The sequence below is a fragment of the Hyperolius riggenbachi genome, chromosome 4 (genome assembly GCF_040937935.1).
Source record: "Hyperolius riggenbachi isolate aHypRig1 chromosome 4, aHypRig1.pri, whole genome shotgun sequence".
NCBI classification, from domain to species: domain Eukaryota; kingdom Metazoa; phylum Chordata; class Amphibia; order Anura; family Hyperoliidae; genus Hyperolius; species Hyperolius riggenbachi.
The window spans coordinates 405,655,897-405,678,443 of NC_090649.1; the positions used below are offsets into that span (position 1 = coordinate 405,655,897).

Here is a 22,547-nt window from a genome sequence, read left to right on the forward strand (position 1 = left end):
ATCTGCAGCTTGAAAATAAGCCTGGGTTTAAATTGATTAATCCATTTTCAAACTGCATACATTTGCATAATTTCTGAACAATTTGCATCTCATTGATCATCCCTATTTACTATCTGAATAAGTTTCGGGAAAGGTCGGGCAGACTGGGTCTTTCCAATGCCTTGATATAGCAATCTTTGTGGCCAGTAAGATATTGGCAATCAGTAATCTGTATTGGCAGGTATAATGTCCATGCCTAGATTCAAAAGAGCTACGCCCTGGTCCATAGTAATTCCTATACCCAGTATACCCATCTTATTAACCCAAAACATTGTGCCCTCCCTTAGGGTCTTTTCAGCATGTTTCAGACCCTAAAATCAGGAAAACTTCATGCTGCCAGAAAGCCAGCAGCCGCCCCAGCACTCACTCACCTCCCTGAGCTCCAGCGCTGCAATTTTCCCTCTGTCCTCCGGGTGGCGCTGTAACACTGTAGTGAGATCACGGATGGCAATCTCACCAGAGTGGTTCAGAGCCTCGGAGGACAGGAAGTTGAACGGCTACCGACGTCTGGATCCCCGGGAGGAGAGTATAAATGCCCGCTGCGCGCTATACTCTGCATTGAGCACTCGCCAGGGAGGTTAATAAAAGGACAGCTCCACCACACATGTAACAATGTACAATGTTAGTGTTAGCTATGCTATGCTTTGTTGCAAAGGACTGATGTTTAGACTGATTGAGTGTTATGTTATTTTTTATAAAAAGTGGCTGTATTTGTAAAGCTATGACCTTGTAGCATTCTGTTTTTCTATCTTGCCACAATAAAAAGATATAAAAATAAACAAAACACAGTCAGGGTGCAATGATAATAAAGAGAATGCAGGTAAATTGTCAATGGAAAATCAAAGCTGGATCTTCTTAATAAGTTGTTGCATGCTGGAAGATTTCACCAACGGAGTTGTATTGTTAAAATCCTCTATAGGCAGATGACAGAATATGCTGGCATAAAATATCCGCTACTTCACAATGTCCTTTTTATATAGTCCACACATTGGATCTTTTCACTAAAAATAGATTAAGACAGCGCATGTAAATTTCAATGGGCCTCATGCTTACAACATAATGGCCCACATGCAATTCACTTTTTCTCCTGAGTTTTCTCCTAGGAGATAATTTTTTCATCTTCTATTAAAATAATTTTCAAATGAAAAGATACCAAAAAGGAGGCTAAAAAGTACTGTCACAATTATTTGGAGTATTTTCTTGCTTTCTGGTGGCTTTAAAGGCATTCTATTGACAAGTTTAAAATGATCACCTTGGAGAAAACTCAGGAGAAAAAGTTAATTGTATATGGCCCATTGTACAGTTTGTGTAACTCACGTTATACACAGAACACATGCGTTGCTTGTATAATGCTTGTTACACACAAGAAACGGGCATTATGTGTATAACATAAGTTACACAAAATACATGGTACGCATCGTGTCGTTTACGTAACTCTGTAAATATGCTGTCTGCCCACCTAAAGGTGCCCATTAGCAATACAATTTTTTTACCAAATGCGATCTTTTTATGCAATTTTTACAATCGAATTGTATAGAAAATTCGCAATTTAGAAGGCAATCGATCGAGAACGATTCTTGCTTTATAGGATAAAATCGATCTGAAATTTGGAAAATATGATCGCATTTGAAGAAAGAATCGTTCAGTAAATGTGAACATTCGATAATCGCCTTCAGATTACTTGCGATCATTCAAATCGCATCAAAAGTGAACATTTAGTGAAAAATTGTACTGTTAATGGGCACCTTAATGGTAATCATTCAACAACAATTGTTCACTTTTGGTTCCCCTTATGAGCCATCAGTCATCACAAAGGGCACAGGACTGCCAGGCGCTTTTGCATCGACCTCTATGCCAAGCAGGCATGTTGGAGGAGGGACTACGCCAAGAGCAAAGTCATATCCTGTAGAGGAAACAGTCATTAGCCCTCTGCAATCAAAACACTCTCACAGCAAGATGGAACTCTAATGGCCCATACTCACGGGCTACAATTGTCGCCGCAACACGCGGCACGCGCGTGTTGCGGCGACAGGTCACCCGTGAGTATGCGCCGTTGCACGGGCGTGCACCCCGAAACGTCGCTGATGTCGCCAGGCGATTGGCGCGGTCAATCGCCTGGCGACAGTCGCTGCCGCAACTCCGCCGCAACTGTCGCTAGTCCGCGTGAGTACGCGGACTAGCGACAGCAACCTCCATTGAGGTATACGGAGCTTCCGGCGGGGGGAGGAGGAACGTCGGCGACAGCTTCCGTTGAGCCGCTGGTCCCTCTTCCGCGTGTGTACGCGGAGGGACCTGGCGAGGAGCTGTCGCCGGCCTGTCGCCCACACGCTCACGTGTGCTGGCGACAGGCACAAAAAGTTGCCCGTGAGTATGGGCCATAACAGCAATGCTAAATGCAGAAGTTTTGAACAGAGGCGCCAATGTAGACTAAAAACGTCTAAAAACTGTTTAAAAAGGGGGAAGTTGGTGGACTTACCTCCCTCAAGAAGAAACAGACTAGGAAGCGTTATTTCAGTAATAAAAATAACATTTAATTGTAGCTCCGGTATGCAACACGTTTCACGGGCAAAATCCTGCTTCATCAGGCAATTCAAAGGAGAAAAAGGGAACTAGAGCAGGTCTGTTTAACAGCCGAGCGTCTAGCAGCAATACAAACAACTAGGTTTCAGAATTGTATTCAGTTGCAAAAATAGTGGCTCTTTCAAAATGGACAGCAGAATTTTGTACTTGGCCAATTCACCAGCGTTAAGGTTCCCTCTGTAGAATTGGTCCCCACGCTGCCAACACCAGTCACTAATTCACCAGCATTAAGGTTCCCTCTCTAGAATTGGTCCCCACTCTACCAACACCAGTTAGCAAACAAGCGAACACTTCATGCTGAAATTCAAGCTGAAGTGATATCAGGTTCTACTATTAAAGGGAACTCATGCATGCACATAAATCAGTCTAATTTCTCCTGAGAGTCACAGACTGGTCTACTCACACCATTACAGTGTACCAGAGGCAAAATTGACAGAATATTTAGGAATGACTGCATGCTTGGTCCAGGTGTGTGACTCAAGAATAACTAAAGCCAAAAATAACTAAAGCCATGATAGACATCCAACTGGCTTTGTTGATAAGAGAATGAAGTTGGCAGCTTCCGTATTCCTGTCACTTTAGTCTCCCTTTAACCACTTCGGTCTATCTGGACGGATATATCCGTCCAGATAGCCTGACCTATTGCCGCTGCACTGGGCGTGCATTCCTGACGCCTTCTGTTAGCCCTGAGATCAATGAATGGGAACATTGTTCCCATTCATTGATCTAAGTCCCCGGCAGAAAAAACGATGTCTTCTTATCAGAGGCCACAGTGTTTCTGATTTTAAAAAAAGTTTCTCGTCCTCTATATGCTTCCTGGAAGCGAGCAGGACAACAACAAAAAAAATTCTCACTGTCGCCATCTTGTGGCCAAATAGTAAAACTACATCTACATACATTTTTTTAAATAAAATAAACCTATATTATTACATTTAAAATTAATTGTTTACCTCCCACTCCAAAAATTACCCAAATGAAATTTTAATGAAAAAAAAATTACAATAAAAAAAAACAAAAACCATAAATAGTTACCTAAGCATCTGTACTTTTTTTAATATGCATGTGAAGATGGTATATTGCGAACATTTTTTTAAATTATAAGCTTGTAAATAGTGATGGACCTTTATTTCCAAATAAAAATTGGCACCATACATTGTGATAGGGATATCATTTAACCACCCTGGCGTTCTGATTAAATCGCCAGGGTGGCTGCGGGAGGGTTTTTTTTAAATAAAAAAAAAACTATTTCATGCAGCCAACTAAAAGTTGGCTGCATGAAAGCCCACTAGAGGGCGCTCCGGAGGAGTTCTTCCGATCGCCTCCGGCCACAGAAGTAACACGGAAGGCCGCAATAAGCGGCCTTCCGTGTTTCGCTTACCTCGTCGCCATGGCGACGAGCGGAGTGACGTCATGGACGTCAGCCGACGTCCTGACGTCAGCCGCCTCCGATCCAGCCCTTAGCGCTGGCCGGAACTGTTTGTTCCGGCTACGCTGGGCTCGGGCGGCTACGGGGACCCTCTTTCGCCGCTGCACGCGGCGCATCGCCGCGCTGCAGCGGCGATCAGGCAGCACACGCGGCTGGCAAAGTGCCGGCTGCGTGTGCTGCTTTTTATTTGGTGAAAATCGGCCCAGCAGGGCCTGAGCGGCAGCCTCTGGCGGTGTTGGACGAGCTGAGCTCGTCCAGACCGCTCAGCTGGTTAAATGGTGTAATATCCGGAACAAATGGTTAAATAAAATACATAGGTTTTAATTATGGTAGCATGTATTATTTTAAAGCTATAATGGCTGAAAACTGAGAAATAATTATTTTTTTCTTTCTTAATCCTCCTGTTAAAATGGATTTAGAAAAAAATAATGCTTAGCAAAATATACCACCCAAAGAAAGCCTAAATGGTGGTGGATTAAACAAGATATAGATCATTTCAGTGTGATAAGTAGTGATAAAGTTATTGGCGAATGAATGGGAGGTGAAAGTTGCTCAGATGCATAAGGTGAAACAACACTATAGGCTGAAGTGGTTAAGGATGTAATACATTTTTTTAGTGAATCTATTGTCTGAACAATCTGGGTACCTGACATTCTTATGTGACATCCTTAAAGAGTAACTGTCAGGCTGCAAAAGCTAATTTAAACCTCTATTCTCCTGTGTTAAACAGTTTAGAAGGAAGCCAAAAAGGCAATACTGAAGTTAGAAATCTCTCTTACATTTCGATGTGTGCTGAACAGCAAGGCTGTTATTCCCAAGCTCTTAAAAGGACGAGAGGCCGCATAACATACTGCAAAGCATTCTGGGGCTGCTTCTCCCCACCTTGGGTTCTCTCATCGGCTGCTAGTGAGAAGTTACAGGCTCATGTTGCAGCAGCTTGTAATGCAGTCCAGCTCACAGCACTGAAAAATCACAGGGCATACTGCATGAGTCCGCTGTTGTTCCTAGCCACATGGCAAATTAATATTCACTGCACAGTAGTGTTGTCCATTAGGATCTTTTTTGTGAGTCGAAACATCAGGAAGCAGGGAGGACATGACGACACAATTGGCTTCATAGGAGACAGACAAACATGGAACCTGCCATGAGCTGTCAGGAGCATCATTCTCTGCAAATACTATATAAAAATTCTGTGAAATCCAAACGTGGACAGTGAAATGCATATGTAATGTAAGTACAGCCAATATTTAGCTACTGATGTATGTGTTTTTTTTCTCTGAGACCTTATACCTAACAGCTCCTCTTTAAGTGAGACATGTTGGTAGCAGAAGTGTACTCAAAAGTATCAGTAAAGTCAAACAATATTTTGTAAGTGTTGTTCAGGGGATAGAAAAGCTAAAAACAAGAAAAAGGAGATCTGCACAAAACCGCACCACTCGACGTATTATATTAATCAATGAATCTTTATTCCATATCAAACATCAATACAAATATATAAAAACTATTAAAAACCAAATGAAGAGTGGTACGCTATGATACCAGTAAGGCTAAATGCATAATAATAATGATCCAGACAGAGTCTTACAGCGTGGCAACAACAACTATAAAGTAAGTATAATTGCACATCATACAATAAATTGTATGTCCACTGTTCCAGTAAACAAAAAACACATACTGAGTTTAAAATTGCACACAATGGGTCGATTGCCCATAAACAGCCAGTGTAATAGCAGTGTGAAGAAGAGATATAAAATGAACAAGAAAGTTACCCAAATGTGTAAAGGAAGGGACAAAAGTCCAAAGAAAAGTGAGACCGCAAGCAACCAAAGTAAATAAGACTGGGTAGGAACATGAACACCCAGAAACAGAAAGGAACGGAAGGTACAGTGAATGCAAAGTGACGCACCAGTCTGCGGACCACCGCAGAGACAAAATATGAAGTAAGTGAAGAGGCTGGACAGTGGAAAATACCTTACCAAGCAAGAGGACCCGTACTGAGTAGCGTGCCGCCCGTTGCTGTTGCGATTCGCCGCTACACAGGGGCTTCTTCTGGGCTGTGAATGACGGAGGCAATCGCCGCAAGGAAGCTGTTAGATAGTCTATTTACTGTGTACAGCGCTGCGATCTACCGCAGCGCTGTACTGGCGACAGCCATGTGACACGGCTGTCCCCTCCGGAGGCAGGGAAGTCTGAAGTCTATGACAGCCGATTGTGCTGATTGGCAGAAAGGGGAGGGAGGGAGGAGGAAATCACTTGTATGCTGAATTGTACGGCCCTGCAGTGAGGCCTTAAAGCTGCAGTGGCCTAATAAGTAAAAAATGGCCTGGTCACTAGGGGGGTTTAATCCCGTGGTCCTTAAAGAGGAACTGTAACATCAATATGTCCCCTGGGGGGTACTCACCACGGGTGGGGGAAGCCTCAGAATCCTAATGAGGCTTCCCACGCCGTCCTTCGTCCCTCGGGGGTCTCGCTGCAGCCCTCCGAACAGCGGCAACATAAATATTTACCTTCCCGGCTCCTACGCAGGCACTCTGGTGGCTGTCGGCTCCGAAGTAGGCGGAAATACCCGATTGTCGTCGGGTCTGCTCTACTGCGCAGGCGCAAGTCTCCGGCGCCTGCGCAGAAGAGCGGACCCGACGGGTATTTCCGTCTAGTTCCGAGCCGAATGCAGCCACAGCGCCCCCGCTAGAGCCTGCAAAGGTAAATATTGAACTGACAGTCGGGTCTGTCGCCGGCTGTTCGGAGGGCTGCAGCGAGACCCCCGTGGGACAGAGGACGGCGTGGGAAGCCTCATTAGGATCCCGAGGCTTCCCCCACCCGAGGTGAGTACCCCCCAGGGGATCTTTTTATTGTTACAGAGTCTCTTTAAGTGGTTAAGATGTATTTGCTGAATAAAAACCCAGGTTTACTGAACAGCAGCAGAAGACAATTGATAAAATTCAGGTAATTCACTTTCTATCTATCAAGAAATTCAAGCACAAAACACGGAGATACATTTTAATAACATACAAAGCTGATAGAATGAGGCATTATGATCTGACGTGTTATATCCAGCATTTGAAGCGGAAGAATTCCTGCAGATCTGAGTCCTCCTCTGATTTGCTGTGGATGCCGGCATACACCCTCTTCAAGATGTTGGTTTTAAACTTCGCTTCCAGAATATTTATATATTTTTCCAAACAACCTGGAGTTATAGAAAAATACAGTTCAGATTTCATTCTTGAGGATGTTGGAAGTATCTACGAGATTATTAACAAAACTGCAGTATGGTAAAACAACCACAAGATGTCACTGTCTGTAAAATGTGATGATGATCTCTATGACATTGTTATTTCCTGTATTCACTCTGTTTTCTAAGTTAGCTGCATTATCTGATGTTGGTGTATGATATATCTCTGCATGTTTTTCATCAGTAAAGAGTTCTAACTTGTTATACTGGGTGCCTATATACGTGTACAGAACACTCTGCTCCATCAGAGTAGACCTGATTAATGTAAGGTGATAGGGCTGCTATTTCATGCATTTTGTCTGATGCCTTATAATGCTCACAGTACCGGGGACAACGCATTCGACTGAGCGACATTTTTCATGTGAGATGACCATATTGGGAGGATATTGAGAGTTCATGAGAAACGATGGATATCTCTGTATAACGGCTTGTTTACAAGAAATTCCATTAGGAAGTAATAAATGATTGCATCTATAAGGAATCATTTTTTTGCAGTACTTTGCTAATGATTGATTTTGCTGAAGCACTGTAAAGGTGCCAATTAAAATTTAAATTTCCCAAACAATCACCCATCTGATCTGATCATTGCTATCGTTTGGAAATTATCATTTGGGCCAAAAGAGGAAAAAGTGATAGGTAAACCGATCAGACTAAAAGAATAGTTCTGAAATTTGAATCGACGGAACGATCAATAGAATGATCGTTCAGTGTCAATAAAAAACATTAACAGTGCCCAATCCAATTGATCACACGGTCGATTGTTCGGGAGATTCTATTGTTAAAGGGAACTGAGCACATTCTCTTTCAATGGAATCTCTCCTGGCATAGAAGCTTCCATGTTCCCCCCTCCCCTTCTCACATTCCTTATTTACAGAAGTCAGAGATGCTATCTTGACACATTGACACAAACTAGGTCTTTGAAGAAACAGTCCTAATTACTAACCCCCCTTTGTTGTCTAATAGCATTGTTTACCTCTTGGTAATTAGCCCAATAAAACAATTAGGAACCTGAAAGCTCTGTGGCCGGGGACGGCCGGGCAGCCCTGCTGAAACAGGGTAATTAATTTACTTTGAATGTAAAATACAAGGTAAAATGAAAGTTTATTTTAATAATGAAACAGATTGTCGGCATGCATTTTTCATGTGCTATAGAAATGTCCTGAATGATAAAAAAGGTGCTCGGTTCACTTTAATGGGTACCTTAAATGAAATCTATGGTTCTCCAGGCAGCGAAGTTAAGGAGAACCTGAGGTGGGCAGATGGGACACAGAGACATGTTCTCTGCCTCATAACATGCTTCTGTGTCCCCACACTGCTGCTCTCTGAACTCCCCCCCCCCACCGCCCTGCTTTAGGGCCCCCCCCCCCCCGATGGGACATTATTTGTCGCCATCTCAGAGGTAAACACAGGGAGAGGGATCCACCTCCATGTAGTATTAGGGTTTACCAAAACAATTTGCTCATAGTATTAAAAATCTGTTGCCGTCATACTACATGGAGTTGGTAAAATTGGCCAGTGATTGGCCAATCAAGGTTGACGTGGTGTACCAGGCTTATATAGTGTGAGGGTTTCCCTGTTAATGGTTTCTGTGTGACCCTGGTTCTGTGTGAACCCTAAATAATGCTAGTTCCGTGAGAGCTTTTTTAGAGTATGCAACAATACGGGGTGTTAATGGAAAAATAATATTAACCTCCGAGAAAAAATGGGCTAGATCCCATTTAATTTTTCTCCTAAGTTTACTTCTAGGAGATATTATTACATTTATAAATAAAATGCCTTTTAAGCCACCAACAAGCAAGAAAATACTCAGAATAATTTTGACAGTCCTTTTTTGACCTACTTTTTGGTACTTTTCAATTGCAGAGTGCAAAAGTGCAAAAGGAGTGACTGGATGGTGTACTAGTTAAGGGCACTGCCTTTGACATAGTAGACCAGGGTTCAAATCCTGTCTAGGGTCAGTTCCTATTAGAATTCAAGGCCAGACTCCCTAACGCTGCAGGGTGGCCTCTTGAGTGTGTCCCAATGGCTGCAGCTCTTGAGCGCTTTGAGTTTGACAGGAGAAAGGCGCTATACAAATGTCCGGATTATTATTATTTTAAACATAAGATATTTTTAATCAGAAGATGAAAAATTATCTCCTAGGAGAAATTTAGGAGGAAATGTGAATTGGATCATCATTGCATGCTAAATATGGTGCAGAGAGAGTGTTTGAAAGATTTAAAAAAGTGGAATGAACTTCCTAGAGGAAGGAGGGATGGCAGGTGGTCATTGCAATCGCAGTTCTATGTTTTTTGTTTTGTTTTTAGTTAATTATGTAGCTCCAAGGAAAGATAAGAAAGAAGTTGTATGGAAACGGATATTGGAAAGTGCTGCTTGCAAAAAGTGTACAAGTATATTTAATGAGATATTGCACTTATGTTTGACTGACCCTGAGGTAATAGTGAAATGTCGGAAAGATATCTGCAAAATGTTGAGCTATGTTAGTTGAGAATAATTATAATTTACAAGAATTGTTAAATGATTTCTTTGATGTTAATGAGCCAGTAAAAAGAATAAGTACAATTCAGCGTCCTGTACTTCAGAGAGTAATCTAAGCCCAAAAGAGAAAAAGAAGGGGGAGCCTGACGAAGAAGGAAGAATAAAGAGACAGGATTGAATTGATGTCAAAAGAGAATCCCCATATTCATGCAGCCGCTGGGAATGTGGTGGGAGGTAATGAGCCAGGAGCTGTTCAAATTGCTCCCCTGAATCCAGCACCGGTTGCTGTGCCAGTAGACCAGGCACCTGGCAGAGAAGGTCAAGCCCCCCTGCCGATGGAATTAACCAGATGAATGCTGCCTCAGCATTGATTGTGGGAATTTTTGCCAGGGGCGAATGCCAGTATCTATCCAGTAAGAATAGCTCATAACCTAGCACACGATGGAATTGTACAGGGCCGTATGTACACTCGTATTCATTACAGCCAGGGGTGTAGCTACAGGGGAATGGCCCTTTCAACCACCGGGGGGGGGGGGGGCAGAGCTGTAGGGGGGCCCCAATCACTACTTCACTTCCACTGATAAGGGGATCCATCCTTTTAATCAGGTGTTTTTGTGGCTACACTTGGTATGAGTGTAAGGATTATGATGTCCACACTTTTATGACCATTGAGAGATGGGCCTCCAGGCTGTGAGGGTCACCAAGGGGAGGCAAGAGACAGGGAGTGAACATTGGAGGGCCCCATCAGAATTTTGCTGAGGCCCCACGATTTGTAGTCACGCCCCTGCTTACAGCCGGGTTGGCATGTTAAGAAAGATTGAGGGACCACTATTGTTAAAAATTGTAAAATTTTAATATACCCATATAAGATGTACATTTGTCTCTCTATTTCTATGTCTCTGTTATATATTTGACAAATCTATATTTTGGGCTACTCCATCTCCTCACAGGGACACTAATGTTTTCTTTATTTTCAAAAGCTCTTACTAAGGTAGTTGCTCAGTCCCACTGCCCAAATGTGTACATGAGTAGTGAGACTGGCTGAAAACTTTGTATAGGTCCTTTCCAGGGAGTGGTTTTATAAAGAGAGAGGCTGGGAGCACACATAACATAACGTGAAAGGCTGCGTTTTTTGTCATGTTTTATGTTAATGTTGTGTGTATTTTTTTGTGTTTTTGGTGTGTTTGCAATGCGTTTGGAAGCGTTTTAATGCATTTGCGGTTCGCATGCATTTTCCATGCGGTTTTATATTTCCATTTATGTAAATCACTAAGAAGACAACAGGAAGCGGAAATACAGCAAAAAAAATATGTTGGGGAAAAAAACGCATATAAAAACGCATGGAAAACGCATACCATTGCGTTCCCATTGACTTTCATATGATGCGTTTATGAATATTATGCAACAAAACCTGCGTTTTTAAAAACGCAGGTTTGAAAACGCATAGAAAATGCATATGCGTTTTTTATATGTGTTTTTTCCTGCGGCACATAGACTTCCATTAGCGGATAAAATGCAGCATTTTCCGCTAAAATGCATAGCGTTTCTGCTATGTGTGCACCAAGCCTTAGGCTGCTTTCACAGTGGGACGTTACTGGCTGACGTTAGAGCAGCCTGTAACGCAGCCCAACTCATAGCAATGAAAACTCAATGGGCTGTTCACAGTGCCCACGTTGCATGACAGGGTAACGCTTCACGTTGTATGAAAGTGCAGCATGCTGTGCATTCTACGCGGTTTTAGCGTAGTCTCCGCAGTCTATTCTGCGCACCAAGAGCTGCATAACGCGGCTCACTCTGGCGTCCTCCTTCAACACCACCAGGCGTTGCGTTAGGGGCACGTTATGCAAACTTAACGTCCCCTAAAACGCAACGTCTTGGTATAAAAGAGGCCTAAAGGAAACACTGAGAATCCCATGAGGAGATTGACTAGTCCAAACCCAGATCTGTCAGATTGTTTTTTTTTTTTACAAAAACAAACATAAAAATGATGCTTTATTAAAAAAAATATGTTCAATATTACAATTAATTAACATACAGTATATACATAATTTATGTTCATGGAACATACGTTGACAGCAGTAATTCAAAAGGCATAAGGTAGCATAGTTTGCATGCAAAATACATATTCAAACTACATAATAGGTTATCCACGTATACATGGGATGTCACAAGACATATCCGTGCAAAACATTACTAATGAGATACAGTGCTCTGTGTTTTGAGCTGTGAGTGTCAGCCTGTATGCACCATTGGCCTCAATTCTGGTAGTAGTGGGATGTGGGTGTCAAAAACACCCTCTAGTGAAAAGATACAGGAGACAAAAGAGGGAGCCTAATGGTGTAGTATGTCAAAAACAATGGAACGTAATAAAAGTAAGACACTACTTACAAAGGTGGGTTGCAGAGGGGCAACCGACCACAGGAAGCAGGTGGAGACAACAAACCCGACTCCACTCGGGGTGGTCCCTAGGGACCTGGATGCGGTCGCTCTCCTTGGTAAAAGAAAGGGGACAGATATCCGCCGTGGTCGAGGCCACGTGTGGTCTGTACCCACCCCTCAGACGGGTGAGGTAAGGGGGTATGATTGCACAATAAGGGTATAAGAGGTGCCCTGGTGTAATAAAAGCATCTAAAAGCAGTTTAAAAACGGGAAATAAATTTGAGGTAGCTTACCTCAGTGACGAAAAATACTTTGTATTTTACAAAGGTTTTTATTAGTAGCACAGGCAACGCGTTTCGCGGGTCAGAGCCCGCTTCCTCAGGCCAATAACAGTGCCTACATCAGTAAAAAAAGGCTCCTTAGCATACCAGAATCTTACAATATACATATATATATACATACAGTGGGTTGCAAAAGTATTCGGCCCCCTTGAAGTTTTCCACATTTTGTCATATTACTGCCACAAACATGAATCAATTTTATTGGAATTCCACATGAAAGACCAACACAAAGTGGTGTACATATGAGAAGTGGAACGAAAATCATACATGATTCCAAACATTTTTTACAAGTAAATAACTGCAAAGTAGTGTGTGCATAATTATTCGTCCCCCTTTGATCTGAGTGCAGTCAGTTGCCCATAGACATTGCCTGATGAGTGCTAATGACTAAATAGAGTGCACCTGTGTGTAATCTAATGTCAGTACAAATACAGCTGCTCTGTGAGGGCCTCAGAGGTTGTCTAAGAGAATATTGGGAGCAACAACACTGTGAAGTCCAAAGAACACACAAGACAGGTCAGGGATCAAGTTATTGAGAAATTTAAAGCAGGCTTAGGCTACAAAAAGATTTCCAAAGCCTTGAACATTCCACGGAGCACTGTTCAAGCGATCATTCAGAAATGGAAGGAGTATGGCACAACTGTAAACCTACCAAGATAAGGCCATCCACCTAAACTTACAGGCCGAACAAGGATAGCGCTGATCAGAAATGCAGTCAAGAGGCCAATGGTGACTCTGGACGAGTTGCAGAGATCTACAGCTCAGGTGGGAGACTCTGTCCATAGGACAACTATTAGTCATGCACTGTACAAAGTTGGCCTTTATGGAAGAGTGGCAAGAAGAAAGGCATTGTTAACAGAAAGCATAAGAAGTCACGTTTGCAGTTTGCCATAAGCCATGTTGGGTCACAGCAACCATGTGGAAGAAGGTGCTCTGGTCAGATGAGACCAAAATGGAACTTTTTGGCCAAAATGCAAAACGCTATGTGTGGCGGAAAACGAACACTGCACATCACTCTGAACACACCATCCCCACTATCAAATATGGTGGTGGCAGCATCATGCTCAGGTGGTGCATCTCTTCAGTACGGACAGGGAAGCTGGTCAGAGTTGATGGGAAGATGGATGGAGCCAAATACAGAGCTATCTTGGAAAAAAACCTCTTGGAGACTGCAAAAGACTTGAGACTGGGGTGGAGGTTCACCTTCCAGCAGGACAACGACCCTAAACATAAAGCCAGGACAACAATGGAATGGTTTAAAACAAAACATATCCATGTGTTAGAAGGGCCCAGTCAAAGTCCAGATCTAAATCCAATCGAGAATCTGTGGCAAGATCTGAAAACTGCTGTTCACAAACGCTGTCCATGTAATCTGACTGAGCTGGAGCTGTTTTGCAAAGAAGAATGGGCAAGGATTTCAGTCTCTAGATGTGCAAAGCTGGTAGAGACATACCCTAAAAAACTGGCAGCTGTAATTGCAGCAAAAGGTGGCCCTACAAAGTATTGACTCATGGGGCTGAATAATTACGCACACCCCACTTTGCAGTTATTTATTTGTAAAAAATGTTTGGAATGATGTATGATATTCGATCCACTTCTCATGTGTACACCACTTTGTATTGGTCTTTCACGTGGAATTCCAATAAAATTGATGCATGTTTGTGGCAGTAATGTGACAAAATGTGGTAAACTTCAACGGGGCCGAATACTTTTGCAACCCACTGTATATACAACATAGCGTTATTATCACATGAATTGCATATTTACATACTTTCATATCCACTTATGCACACCTACAATGGTGGTCCATATATATATATATATATTATCATTAATTGGAAGTATTGACAACTGATACAGTTATTAGTATTCAGAAGGCGTGCATAAATAAAAATGCTGCAAATGTATGCATCTAGAAACCATTATAAAAAATGAACAAGTAGTGAATAAATAATAGAATTGCTGCAAATCAATGTATATAAAAATCCTAAGGGAATGATAGGAAATGTCATTGAAAATAAAATTGCTGCAAGTCTATATGTATAAAAATCTAGGGGGATTAATAGGAGTTGTAATGAATTTATTTACATACATGAATCAATTGGTGATAAAACATTTTTTATCACCAATTGATTCATGTATGTAAATAATTTTATAATTTTTGTAAATTTTAGTCATGAAGTACCACATGCTGTAAATTATGCGGTAATTTGCTTTAATTTTACCGAAAATAGCTGTTCTCATGGAAATTAGGGGGCATGTGAGCACATAATTTACCGATCACTGCCTGTACCTGGCGGTAAAGTCAATTTGTATGCATTTTGCACTTTTTAGTGGAGTTTCTATTTCTGTTTTAGTGGAGTTCCTTTTTAGGCAGTGTAATAGCAAACTAGTAATAGTAATAGTAAATATCCAAATATTTACTGGATTTAGGGGATGCCTATAAATATACTTTTCATAGGAAATCAAATACACCTTCCCCACTTCAAAAAAAAAAAATCTTCCAAATACTATCCTAACTTATGGAAGACAATTAACTACCTGCGGACCGAGCGAGTATAAATCTACGGCGGGCAGGGGGAGCTGCGGTCCTGACTGGACATAAACTCTACGTCCCATTGACCGCGCGCCCCAGCCCGTCCCCGTCGCTCGGTCCGCTCTGCCCCCGCCGCAATGTGATGCCCTGCTGCCTCTATGACGGCAGAGCACTGTGAGCCGGGCAGGAGCGGTTTTCATTGGCTCCTGGCCCTGTCATTTATGTAAGCCGTTCCCATTGGCTTACATGAAGTGACAGGGTCAGTAGCCAATGAAAGCGGCTCCTGACCGGCGCACAGTGCTCTGGCGTCATAGCGACGGCAGAGAGAGCAGCCTGCGGCGGGGACAGAGCAGCGTGTACGGCGGGAGCGACGGTAACTTGCGGAGATTCGTCGGGAAGCGACGGTTTGCTGGACCAGCACCCTCTGGTCCTTAAGGGGGCAGAGGGTGCTGGTCCAGAAAGGGTTAAAGACTACTATTATTTATTTGCCAAATGCTAACCACAGAAATACCGCACTGTTTACCACACTTTATGCATTTATTGCACATTTTACCACATGTTTCACTCATTCTTTCAGAATTGCAAAAAAAAGGAGGAAAATACCGCATGAGGTATTTTACCAACAAAAAATATTTACCGCACATAGCTACCAGAATTGAGGCCATTGTACTGTATGTGCTCGGTGTATTGTTGATCAGTCTGCACAGAGTAGTGTATCCTCTATAATAAAACCCCTTTGTCTCTGCGTCCCATCCCTGCACTTTCTGTGTGTGTGTGTGTCCCGTGTTTTGCGCTACTGCGCATGTGCAGGGAGGGACGTAGAGACTGAAGAGAGCTGAGGGAGGACGTGGCCAGAAGGGGCGCGCGCGCATGCGCAGTGACTGTGCGGCGGTCACGGGGAGGATGAGAGGGAAGGAAGAGGAGGGGAGGAAAGGGAGGCGGGGTTTCAACACAGACCTAGATCCCGTTTTGAAAAGGGCTTAGGTCTACTAGTGTGCATAAATATACAAGTTGTTGCTCAGTCTGCACAGAGTAGTGTACAGTGGCTTGCAAAAGTATTTGGCCCCCTTGAAGTTTTCCACATTTTGTCACATTACTGCCACAAACATGAATCAATTTTATTGGAATTCCACATGAAAGACCAATACAAAGTGGTGTACTTGTGAGAAGTGGAACGAAAATCATACATGATTCCAAACATTTTTTACAAATAAATAACTGCAAAGTGGGGTGTGCGTAAATTATTCAGCCCCCTGGGTCAATACTTAGTAGAACCACCTTTTGCAGCAATTACAGCTGCCAGTCTTTTAGGGTATGTCTCTACCAACTTTGCACATCTAGAGACTGAAATCCTTGCCCATTCTTCTTTGCAAAACAGCTCCAGCTCAGTCAGATTAGATGGACAGCGTTTGTGAACAGCAGTTTTCAGATCTTGCCACAGATACTCGATTGGATTTAGATCTGGACTTTGACTGGGCCATTCTAACACATGGATATGTTTTGTTTTAAACCATTCCATTGTTGCCCTGGCTTTATGTTTAGGGTCATTGTCCTGCTGGAAGGTGAACCTCCGCCCCAATCTTAACCGGTTCGGCCTATCTGGACGAGCTTTCTCGTTCAGATAGGCACTGCCGCTTTGCCTGCGTGGTGCGCGCCCGCCGCTAGCCCCCCGATCAGTGAATGGGAATATAATTCCCATTCACCGATCTAACTTCCCCGCAGAAATACCGACGCTTTCTATCCAGAGAGCGCGGTATTTCTGCCCCCAGGAAACTTCTGCTCAGCATTTTAGTTCCTGGATGCGAGATCGTTCGCATCCAGGACTTTTTTCACTGTGGCCAAATAGTAAACTGCACCCACATACATTTTTAATTAAAGAATTATAATATTTTACATTTAAAATAGGCAGTTTCCCTCCCACACCAAAAATTACCCACATACATTTTTTATAAAAAAAATAAATAAAAAAATACAATAAAAAAAACAAAAACAACATAAATAGTTACCCAAGGGTCTGAACTTTTTAAATATGCACGTCAAGAGAGTATGTTATTATAGTATTTAAAATTATAAGCTTATAAATAGTGATGGACGCAAATTGAAAAAATGCACCTTTATTTCTAAATGAAATATCGGCACCATAAATTGTGATAGGGACATCGTTTAAACGGTGTAATAACCAGGACAGATGGGCAAATAAAATACATGAGTTTTAATTACGGTAGCGTATATTAATTTCAAACTATAATGGCCAAAAACTGAGAAATAATGATTTTTTTTCATTTCTTTCTTAATCTTCCTGTTAAAATGGATTTAGAAAAAAATAAATCTTAGCAAAATGTACTACCCAAAGCAAGCCTAATTAGTGGCGGAAAAAACAAGATATAGATCAATTCATTGTGATAAGTAGCAATAAAGTTATAGGCGAATGAATGGGAGGTGAACGTTGCTCGGATGCATGAGATTTTCGGCACTGCGGCGCTGAACCGGTTATGTCTTTTTCAGACTCCAAGAGGTTTTCTTCCAAGATTGCCCTGTATTTGGCTCCATCCATCTTCCCATCAATTCTGACCAGCTTGCCTGTCCCTGCTGAAGATAAGCACCCCCAGAGCATGATGCTGCCACCACCATATTTGACAGTGGGGATGGTGTGTTCAGAGTGATGTGCAGTATTAGTTTTCCACCACACAAAGCGTTGTGCATTTTGGCCTAAAAGTTCAATTTTGGTCTCATCTGACCAGAGCACCTTCTTCCACATGTTTACTGTGTCCCCCACATGGCTTGTGGCAAACTAAAAACAGGACTTTTTATGCTTTTCTGTTAACAATGGCTTTCTTCTTGCCACTCTTCCATAAAGGCCAACTTTGTGCAGTGCACGACTAATAGTTGTCCTATGGACAGATTCCCCCACCTGAGCTGTAGATCTCTGCAGCTCGTCCAGAGTCACCATGGGCCTCTTGACTGCATTTCTGATCAGCGCTCTCCTTGTTTGGCCTGTGAGTTTAGGTGTCTGGCCTTGTCTTGGTAGGTTTACAGCTGTGCCATACTCATTCCATTTCTGAATGATCGCTTGAACAGTGCTCCGTGGGATGTTTAAGGCTTTGGAAATCTTTTTGTAGCCTAAGCCTGCTTTAAATTTCTCAATAACTTGATCCCTGACCTGTCTGGTGTGTTCTTTGGACTTCATGGTGTTGTTGCTCCTAATGCACAAAACCTGTCCAACCTACATTTCCGATCTTACTCAGAGGTACACACCTAGCCGCTCACTCCGCTCTTCAAATGAACTTCGCCTAACCGCCCCCCGCATCACCCAGTCCCATGCACGCCTCCAGGACTTCTCAAGAGCTGCTCTAACACTATGGAACTCCCTACCTCCACCCATTAGGGCAGCCCCCTCCTTCAACATCTTCAAGAAAGCCCTCAAAACTCACCTTTTCACTCTGGCCTACTACCCCTCACAAGTGCTCTAAACCCACAGCTGAACTCTGGTCTCCTACCTCTCGTGTCCCTACCTCTCCCTTTAGATTGTAAGCCTTTGGGCAGGGTCCTCCTCCTTTTGTGTCCAACCTGATCATGCACCTCCATTACTGTGAACCCATGCTAGGCATCTGAGTGAACCTAACTTGCCTAATCTCCATGCTCCATCCAGTGACTGACTAAGCATTACCTTGTACTCATACTGTGCTGCATGATCTGATCTTTCTTGTATTCAGGTATTGTCATTTTGCTGTATGTCACCCCTAAATATTGTATGTATCCCTATTTATTGTCCAGCGCTGCGTAATATGTTGGCGCTTTATAAATACAATAAATAAATAAATAATAAATAATATTCTAGTAGCTGTATTTGTACTGACATTAGATTACACACAGGTGCACACTATTTAGTCATTACCACTCATCAGGCAATGTCTATGGGCAACTGACTGCACTCAGACCAAAGGGGGCTAAATAATTACGCACACCCCACTTTGCAGTTATTGATTTGTAAAACTATTTTGGAATCATGTATGATTTTCATTCCACTTCTCACGTGTACTCCACTTTGTATTGGTCTTTCAGGTGGAATTCCAATAAAATTGATTCATGTATGTTGCAGTAATATGACAAAATGTTGAAAACTTAAATGGGTGCCGAATACTTTTGCAAGCCACTGTATGTGCAATAATATACAAGTTGTTGATCAGTCTGCACAGAGTAATGTATGTGCAATAATATACAAGTTGTTGATCAGTTTGCACAGAGTAGTGTATGTACAATAATATACAAGTTGTTGATCAGTCTGCACAGAGTAATGTATGTGCAATAATATACAAGTTGTTGATCAGCTTGCACAGAGTAGTGTATGTACAATAATATACAAGTTGTTGATCAGTTTGCACAGAGTAGTGTATGTACAATAATATACACGTTGTTGATCAGTCTGCACAGAGTAATGTATGTGTAATAATATACAAGTTGTTGATCAGTTTGTACAGAGTAGTGTATGTACAATAATATACAAGTTGTTGATCATTCTGCACAGAGTAGTGTATGTACAATAATATACAAGTTGTTGATCAGTTTGCACAGAGTAATGTATGTACAATAATATACAAGTTGTTGATCAGTCTGCACAGAGTAGTGTATGTGCAATAATATACAAGTTGTTGATCAGTCTGCACAGAGTAGTGGATGTGCAATAATATACAAGTTGTTGATCAGTCTGCACAGAGTAGTGTATGTGCAATAATATACAAGTTGTTGATCAGTTTGCACAGAGTAATGTATGTACAATAATATACAAGTTGTTGATCAGTCTGCACAGAGTAGTGTATGTGCAATAATATACAAGTTGTTAATCAGTCTGCACAGAGTAGTGGATGTGCAATAATATACAAGTTGTTGATCAGTCTGCACAGAGTAGTGTATGTGCAATAATATACAAGTTGTTGATCAGTCTGCACAGAGTAGTGTATGTGCAATAATATACAAGTTGTTGATCAGTCTGCACAGAGTAATGTATGTACAATAATATACAAGTTGTTGATCAGTCTGCACAGAGTAGTGGATGTGCAATAATATACAAGTTGTTGATCAGTCTGCACAGAGTAGTGGATGTGCAATAATATACAAGTTGTTGATCAGTCTGCACAGAGTAGTGTATGTGCAATAATATACAAGCTGTTGATCGGTCTGCACAGAGTAGTGGATGTGCAATAATATACAAGTTGTTGATCAGTCTGCACAGAGTAGTGTATGTGCAATAATATACAAGTGGTTGATCAGTCTGCACAGAGTAGTGTATGTGCAATAATATACAAGTTGTTGATCAGTCTGCACAGAGTAGTGGATGCGCAATAATATACAAGTTGTTGATCAGTCTGCACAGAGTAGTGGATGTGCAATAATATACAAGTTGTTGATCAGTCTGCACAGAGTAATGTATTTGTACAATAATATACAAGTTGTTGATCAGTCTACACAGAGTAATGTATGTACAATAATATACAAGTTGTTGATCAGTCTGCACAGAGTAGTGGATGTGCAACAATATACAAGTTGTTGATCAGTCTGCACAGAGTAGTGTATGTGCAATAATATACACGTTGTTGATCAGTCTGCACAGAGTAGTGTATGTACAATAATATACAAGTTGTTGATCAGTCTGCACAGAGTAATGTATGTGCAATAATATACAAGTTGTTGATCAGTCTGCACAGAGTAGTGTATGTACAATAATATACAAGTTGTTGATCAGTCTGCACAGAGTAGTGGATGCGCAATAATATACAAGTTGTTGATCAGTCTGCACAGAGTAGTGTATGTGCAATAATATACAAGTTGTTGATCAGTCTGCAGTAACTTTGGTTTGCGAGCATAATTCGTTCTGGAAACATGCTTGTAATCCAAAGCACTCTAATATCAAAGTGAATTTCCCCATAAGAATTCATGGAAACCCAGTTGATTTGTTCCACAATCCAAAAACAGTTATAGTTAAACAGTATAACATAAAAATATAAACAAGACTTTCACTATAACTAACAGAATCATTGCCATTTGTTGGCTCGCCCCAACCTTTTTTTTGTGTGTGTGGCTTCAACAAGGAACTTATCCAATGACAGTTACTTTTGAGGAACTCATAGAAATGTGACTTTGCACAGTCTCTACACTCAGATGAAAACCTGTAACAGAAAAAAGTGCCCCTGGGGGGTCACATACCTCTGGATCCTATCGAGGCTTCCTCCGTCCTCCTCCGTCCCACAGTGGTCTCGCTGGGCCCCTCTGAACGGCAGGCACGTAAATATTTACCTGCCCGGCTCCAGCGCAGGCGCAGTAGCGGCTCGGGATCAGATGGAAATAGCCGATCCCAGTCGGGTCCACTCTACTGCGCAGGGGCAAGTCGCCTGTGCAGTAGAGCGGACCCGTTTTGGATTGGCTATTTCCGCCTTAGCCCATCAGGGAGCCGCTACTGGAGCCGAGGAAGGTAAATATTGCAGACACTACTGCGCCTGCATCACAGCCTGACAAATTGTTGGCTGTGGCTTCGGAGGGGCCCAGCGAGACCACCGTGGGATGGAGGAGGAAGGGGGGGAGCCTCAATAGGATCCAGAGACTTCCCCCTCCCGAGGTGAGTACCCCCCAGGGGCACTTTTTTTTTGGTACAGAGTCACTTTAAGTACAATCCTGCAGCACCAAAGGAAGAAGAACTATCGGCTCATTTGTGATGACGTGATGCATGTTTACATTTTTTTGCTTGTATATCAAGACGTTGCTTGTATATCAAGTCAAAATTTCACAATAATCTTTGCTTGTATTGCAAAGTGCTCATAAACTAAGTTACCCTCAATCCAAGGTTTTACTGTATATGTGCAATATTATACAAGTTTACTGCCGTACTTTAAATTTGTCCCATATTTTCTGAACCCTTTTAATTGCACCATGCGTATAGATGAGCTCCTTCTAAGGCAGACTATTTTCTATAAGTTGCTGTATCCAATTTTTGGAAAGTAGGTGGAGTGGGTGTCGGCCATCTACAGGCCACCTCCTGTTTTGCCCCAAGCAGGGTTTCAGATATAAGCCTTTGTTATCTTCATCTTTCACTATACCGAGTAGCAGCAGTATGGGGAGGAAAGAGCGAGTTGGCACTGTGGTACGGCAAGTGTGCTTGAGTAGTCAGTTGACAGGTACCCCTTGCTAAACAGCTAAGCGTGCTCTGGTAGATAGGCAAACATGGTAGCAAATGAAGCAAGCAAGCGGGAGAGACCGGCACTGCGAAAAAGCTGTGTTTATTCTTGACTTCTTGTATAAAAAGATGCACACATAAGCGAAAAAAGCAAAGCTGACTTGCACATTGAATGCATACAAGTGGATGTGGGGTACCTGGAGGTGCGGTGGGTGCTGGGTGATCAAGCCTGACGGCCGTTTCGCGCACGTTTGCGCATCTACGGCGGCAGCCTTTTATACAAGAAGTCAAGAATAAACACAGCTTTTTCGCAGTGCCGGTCTCTCCCGCTTGCTTGCTTCATTTGCTACTATACCGAGTAGGCAAAGGAAAAA

General features: G+C 42.3%; 1 protein-coding gene across 3 annotated transcripts in view; it reads right to left on the reverse strand.

Moving 5' to 3' along the window:
• Window positions 1–6,910: 6,910 nt before the first annotated feature.
• The window catches only part of LOC137504210 (uncharacterized), a 160,039-nt gene continuing 144,402 nt past the window's right edge, over window positions 6,911–22,547 (reverse strand). For all 3 annotated transcript variants that reach the window (XM_068232315.1, XM_068232314.1, XM_068232316.1), the window contains one exon: window positions 6,911–7,229. In XM_068232315.1, the coding sequence (XP_068088416.1) occupies window positions 7,090–7,229 (140 nt within the window). In that variant the 3' untranslated portion in view covers window positions 6,911–7,089. The remainder of the gene's footprint in view (window positions 7,230–22,547) is intronic.